This window comes from Alligator sinensis, unplaced genomic scaffold (assembly GCF_000455745.1).
Source record: "Alligator sinensis unplaced genomic scaffold, ASM45574v1 scaffold1484_1, whole genome shotgun sequence".
Lineage (NCBI taxonomy): Eukaryota > Metazoa > Chordata > Crocodylia > Alligatoridae > Alligator > Alligator sinensis.
In genome coordinates, this window is record NW_005843243.1 from 193,442 (window position 1) to 200,241 (window position 6,800).

Below are 6,800 nucleotides of genomic sequence, written 5' to 3' on the forward strand. Positions count from 1 at the left end.
ATATAAGTATTATTGAATATCCTCTTCCCACCCACTTGTGACAATACCAGCTCAGCACAAAGTGAAGCAGCTCCGTGAACCCGCTGTGTCTGCCCCCTTCAACACCACATGCCTTTCACAGCTTATTTTTAGATCACTTGCAAATCATCTCTGAGCCAAATTTGCATGTTTTACACCCAGTCAACGCCCTCCTCATGCTCGGCACCAGTATAAGTGATCCAGGCCAGTTTGTACCAAATGGTGATCGGTGCAAGCCAGGCAGACGTACCAAGATGGTCTCACTGGCTCCCCTGCTCTGCCTCGTGGTGCTCTGGGTCCAGGGTAAGCAGCAAACGCAGAGGGAAGTTGTGTCATTATAGCAAAACCATCCTTTTTCCAGAAACAAAAAGCCCAAGGAATTCGCTTTCTCTGATGCTTGAAAATGCTCCAACAAATGCTCTGCCTTGGCAGGTAGGGACTGCAACCGAGACAAAAAACTTACTTAATCCCCAATACCAGGATCCAAAGCCCATTGGAGCGACCAGAAGTTTTTCTGGGGATTTCTAGGGGCTGAGGCTGTAACCTAGATGAGCAATGAAGAAAGGGCTGCAAGCAAAGAAGCACTTCTGGCTGCGTGTTAGCATTTCAGCCAGGACACAAACTCAGTTCATTCTGTAATAATGCGCACAAGGAACATTGCTAGAGCATCCAGATTGTCTAATCAGACGGGTTATTTGGCTTGCAGGAGGCACTATGTTAATTGAACTTATGGGGGTTTTGTGGTTTTTTTTCTTTTTACTTCTAGGTTCCTCCGGGCAGATTGTGCTGACTCAGACCCCAGAGTCCCTGGCGGTGTCTCCAGGAGATCGAGTGACCATCAAGTGCAAAGCCAGCTCCAGCCTTACTTATAGTAGCTCTGGGAGTACCTATCAGCTCTTACACTGGTACCAGCAGAAACCTGGACAAGCTCCAAAGCTCCTCATCTATGATGCTTCCACACGGCAGTCAGGAGTCCCAGCCCGGTTCAGCGGCAGTGGCTCTGGCACTGATTTCACTCTCACCACGTGATCGGCACAACTGCTACACTCAATACCAGCTCCGGGGTTTCCCTGGGACCGAAACACGTCACTTGTTGAGCCACAGATACCATCACGCTGCCCCTGCTGCCCAGCCTGCAGGACAGATCAGCCCAGGTGCGCGGTCCAGGGGAGTTTGCTTCTCAGACTTTTCAGCCCGCCTGAACTAGGGGTTCATTTCTTCTTCTAGCATAACATTTATTTTCACCCTGAAAACCAAGCAATTCCTTTTCCTCCCCATGCCACCAACACCGTGGCAGGCAGGGCCAGCCTGGGGCTTTGCAAGCGGCGCTGCTGGAGAGAGGTCTGGCTCTTGGTTGGGACGGCTGCAGAGGCAGCAACAGAAAAGTCCACAATGCTCTCGTCACCCAACACGGCAGATGCATTGAATGCCATTAGCAAGGTAACAGGGAGCCACACATACCCTCTCTCCGATCCATGCAAGAAGGAATAGGGGCATGGACCCTTTGGAGAGGGGAAGGGGCAGAAGATGGGGTATTGTTTCATCTCGGAGAGGTTGTGGTAGGAGTTGCTTTACTTGGGTCTCCCTTTTCCACCTTGTGGGACTGATCTCTGCATCTCTCACCCTGCAATGAGTTTCTTCCAGCAGGCTGACTGCACATCAAGAAGGTAAATACTTGCTTTCCTCAGACTATTTCCTCTTTTATACTTACTCATTCAAGCCACTGCTCTGGGTTTCTTTTCAATGAGATTCCCCTCCTCCTCTCTCCCTAACCCCAAATCCTTTCAGCATGAAAGAGTTAGACACATTCACAAAAGTGGTACAAGGCACATGTACCACTAAACTGCTGTTTTTGGGGGACTTCAGTACGATGGATGGGTGCACTGAGCATGCACTGGATTTCTTCAGGGAGGGAATGAAATCCTGGGGAAAATTAAAAATCAAGACGCACACACACAGGATTGTTTCCAAGAGCAAGTTGACTTGTAAGGGAGTTGATGGGGCTGTACACCACATGGTATCTGCAGCCCCTGCTTGGGCCCAGGGAGATACAGTCACAGGAGGTTGCTTCTCAGATTTCCATGGGAGAATATTGCATATTTCCAACCTACCTCACAGCCCCTGCTCCGAGCAGGCATCGCTGGTACCTAGACACCGTGCATGTCAATCAGATTGGGCTCCGTCACTCTAGATGCTGTAACTGCAGTGGGTGCTCGTGGTTTGCACAGCATCCTACTGTAACTACACCAGGGAAGTGCTCTTAGCTCAGACCTGCTCACTGTCTACTTCTCCGGCTCCTGGTGACCTCGGTTCAGAGAAAATGAAGCCACGGGGGAGAGATTTAGATGAGAAATATAAACTGTTTTGCACATTACCAAACGGACAGTGGAGCACAGGTCCATGACTGTGGTATGCAGGGGTGAATGGAGATTCAGGGCTGTAGGGTCCGATAGCAAAACAGAATTGCAGACCTTATTCCAAGGGAGAGATCCATAAACACCTTCCTAACGACTAAAACACCAGAGAAACCAAAGCCACCTCCGCTTCCTGGTGAAAGTCCCACTACTGCGCACCCCACAGGACTGCACAGAAGCCACCGGTACTCCTAAATTCAGGAAACAGTTCAGAACAGGTGAGAATATATGAACTCAGTAACGTTTGTCTAGAAAATATCTTCTTTCTCCATTAAGAAAAAAACATCACACCCGTTCCAAAGAAAAATCCTATTCAAAATTTAAAAGAACATATGAATTGTGTAATTTTTTGTATGAAATATCCTCTTTCTCCATTAAAAAACAAAATCAGAAGGGTTCCATGAAAAACAAAATTCCCCCAATTTTTTTCCCCCCAGCAGGGAAAAGTGGTGTGAGTATAAAGCAAATAAGTTAGGAAATATTGGCATAGCGATTGGAAAATACAGAAATGGTTATACCAAGTTTGTCCTGTTTCAGAAACAGTCCAGTCAGCTCTAAACCTTCTGTAAACACGTATATCAGCTTCTAGCTCTGAGCCATGAGATGGTACCACAAGACTTCCCTTTGGATTTGAGACTGTCCTTTTTAGACCCTCAGCAGCTTGTGGTAAACACCAGGTGTGTAGGATCACGACTCATTCCCAGATTCTTAGCTTGAGATAACCAAATCCCAAATGGGTAGTTATGCGTTTCCCATGTGGTCAGAGGTGGACAACATCCCAAACCCCATAGAAATCCATGGGGAAAAAAAAGTTCTGATCAGGAAACATTGAGGTTTTTTCCAACTTATTTATCAAAGGAACAGATGCTGGGCAAGAGGTATAAAGAAAAGAACCATCTTTTTGCTACTTTTTCATGAAGAACCTTATTTACAAACAGATTTCCAGCCTTTAGTAAAGACTTGGTCAAGAACATTTGTCCATTCTCTGGGTAACAGAAAGACTCCCGAAATGGGAACTCCAGTAAGAGCAAAAGGAAGGAAGACAGAAACTTTCACATATAGCTCCCCTACCTCAGGGAGCTCACCATAGCAAGAAGATTGCAGAAGTTGTCTTCTGGTATAAATGCTACTAACTCTGAACCAGAAATCTGGATATGCCCAAAACTTCCTATCAACCGGGCTTCTCCCCGCACCAGCCCCAGCCCATAGCAGTGGATCGGAAACTGAGTTCATCTCACAATCAACAGGGTTCAGGCTGAGTTTGTAGGGATTATTACTGCCAATATATACCCAACTTGTGATGGCAGGGTTTAGTCACCTGCTTCCTAATTCTGGGAGGTAAGCCTACACGTGTGTAGTATTTAGTATTTCAGACAAGTCTCCTTATTCTGTACTTCCTTCTGGCTGGCCTTGGTACCAAAATCAGGCCAATTTTAGGTGTTTAAACATGGAATTTGGCATCAAACCTCAGGCCAGCAAGTTCAGAAACCATTACCCCATGCTCAGGCCAAGACTATGTATTGTCGGAGATTAACAGCTAAGGTTACAACAATGCGTCTCTTATTATACAGGGTTTCTGAGCAGATCCTCAAGAGAGGCAGACAATGCTTCTTAGATCATAAAGAGGTGCTCCTAATGGCTCCAACAGGGGAAATCAAAATATTCATGGCATCACAGGGAGATTTTATATGCAATAGTGAGACTAAGTAGATTACCTTCAAACTAGCATCCAGGCATTGGTAATGACCTGGGACCAATGCTCCCAGTCAAACCTGACACCTACCCATCTTCAACCCACTTACAGTTGGAAAATGCCATTAAAATACAAAATGCAAAACAAGGAGCATGTGCTCCTGTGGGCTTGGCTGGTATCTACCACAAAGCAGCCCTGATCCTGTGCAAAGCCAGCTCCAGCCTTACCGACTCAGGAAATGAATGCTTAGCCTGGTACCAGCAGAGACCTGGACGAGCTCCTAAACTCCTCCTCTGTCTGCCATCTGCATCTCCTCCTCTGCAATCACGACTCCCAGCCCGGTTCAGTGTCAGAGGGTCTGGAGCAGACTTCTTTCTCACCAGCAGCGGTGTTGAATCCAAACATGCTGGAGATTATTACTGTTTCCAGACCCACAACAGTCTTCACACAGACCACAACAAAAACCTGTCCATGCAGTTCACAGCTGGTTCCTCCACTTTCTCTCCATCCGTTCAGCAGCTCCACCTCTGGGCGCGCTCTACCTCGGCTCTTCCCTTCCTGTTCTCCTCTCAGTTGCCCTTCACTCTCAGGAGAAGCCCCCATCCAATGACTCCACACAAACAGCACTTTGGTAAGCCTGCCAATACTTCTTCCCATTAGGCTAGCTACTATCATCATGGTGATCCCGTCTCCTCCTTCATTCATCTGTGTGCATCCCTCTTGCCCCTTGTCTTATACTTCAAGGGTCGGGTTTTTTCCGACAAGTCCTGTCTATATGATCCATGGTCATACACTTCCCCCAACACAATGGAGTCCTAGCCCATGATTTAGATCCTAGGACTCACAATGATATACATGATAATAGCACTCTAGGACAGCTAACGCATTTGACACAAGACTACTTGCAGTCTGAGCACACTGGTTCTCTGCAGTGAACACGGACTTCTCCACTGATTTCACCTATGCCCCAAGCTTAATATCCATTTGCATGTTTTAAAAACATCCCCTTCGCAAGTGTGGACAGGACTCTGCTCCTGGACTGGCTTCTGACCAAGGTTCAAGAGCCCAGTCTACTTGATCATGGAGTGGACCCCATTTCCACAACTTTTTGGTTGCATTCCCTCTGCCAGGGATAAAACTAGCACTTCCCTCCAAGCTGCTCTTCTCCCCAAAGCCACTGGCACCCTAGAGGTGGCCAGGTTATACAACTGCCACCCAGCGTTCGGGGTTAACAGTGGCAGGTGGTATCGTCTACTATAAATTACAGTAGCAAGAGAAAAAGGCCTGATTTGATGTTTTCCATATCTTTATAGCTAGGATGTCAGGTATACATCAGGGAGATAAATTAATGAACCCCACATTTTAATTAACACATCAATTAAACACACCTGTTAGACTAGGTACATGTTGGAAAAGGTGGTTAACCTTAGGGTTAAACTAGCACACCAGATGATAATCAACTTCTACACTATGGTCAAGAGATGGCAGCCTCTACCTTATTAACTGGGGCATTGGCAATGCTGGCGGCACACCATCAAGACAGGAAACACAAAAATAGAAAACATTTTGCACGGTCTAACTATGCAACTCCTTTGCAGGATACCAGCAACTGTCCTGGGGTGATATGCAGATCTCACTTCAACAATGTTAACGAGTAAACTGAGATCAGATTTAAGTCTAGTGACTGTAATGTGCAGTATTTAAATCTCTCCATAGAAAACACCAGTCCTTATACAGCAGTTGCTGAGATGACATAATCTGCAGTGACATAACTGACTGATTTTCTTCCCTTTGGCATCGAGGAATCACAACGGCTCCATTTTGCTCTGTGCTCAACACTGCACAGCTCAGATGCTGGGGAACATTCCTGTCATCACTGTCATCATCTGTTGCTCACAGGGACACACCATGAGGAAATGGGGCTGCACTGCTCAGTTCACTTTCTAAACAGTCATTTCATTTGTGCAGCTGTTACACAACATGTATCATGTCCTTCTTGCACACTCACTTGGAGAGTCAGAGATCTCCCATCAGCCCACTATGCTCCAGTCAACGGTACAGTTCCCAGTGAGCAGGTGCTCCAGATGGGTAAGGGGTGGAGAAATCTCTAGTCTAATAAAGGAGTTTTCATGACAATGTGGAAGGGGTTGGTATTTATATTCTGTCCCGTATAGTTGTGGTGCCTGGGAAATTGTATCATTCCAGATCATCATGGATTAGTTACTAGACTTGGTGTTACTAGTATGATTCATGACTCCTTCCTGCTGGGCTGGAATAAAAAAATGCTGTGGGTGATCACCTCTTGCCCCTTTATTCAGAGCATTCATGACTCCCAGCTAAATCATCGAAAAAGATGCTCTAACATGAAAGCCCCATTTGCCTTGCTTTTTCACCTGGGAGATGCTTTCTGGGAGAATCAAAAAAAAAGAGAAAAAAAGAGACCATGTGCAATGAAAGGGTCTTCCAGGTGAACAGTGCTCAATATGGCTGGAAAATTCTCGAGAAGGGCCAAGTTCAGGAGCTTCCTCTTTTCTTTACGTTATGCAAGATTTCTAGGCTGAAGAAAAAGAGCAAGGAGTGAGGAAGTCACTTCCCCTATGGCTCCCCTAACACAGGAACATCACCCTAGTGACACTGTGTCCAGCAGGACATGTCTAATAGGAATTAAACACATT

General features: G+C 46.3%; 1 gene segment (V, D, J or C); it reads left to right on the top strand.

The window, feature by feature from the left end:
• The first annotated feature begins 272 nt into the window (after nucleotides 1–272).
• On the top strand, nucleotides 273–1,047 carry LOC102377949. The segment is given in 2 exon segments: nucleotides 273–321; nucleotides 785–1,047. Coding segments are annotated over 2 exon segments (312 nt in total).
• The last annotated feature ends 5,753 nt before the right edge of the window (nucleotides 1,048–6,800 follow it).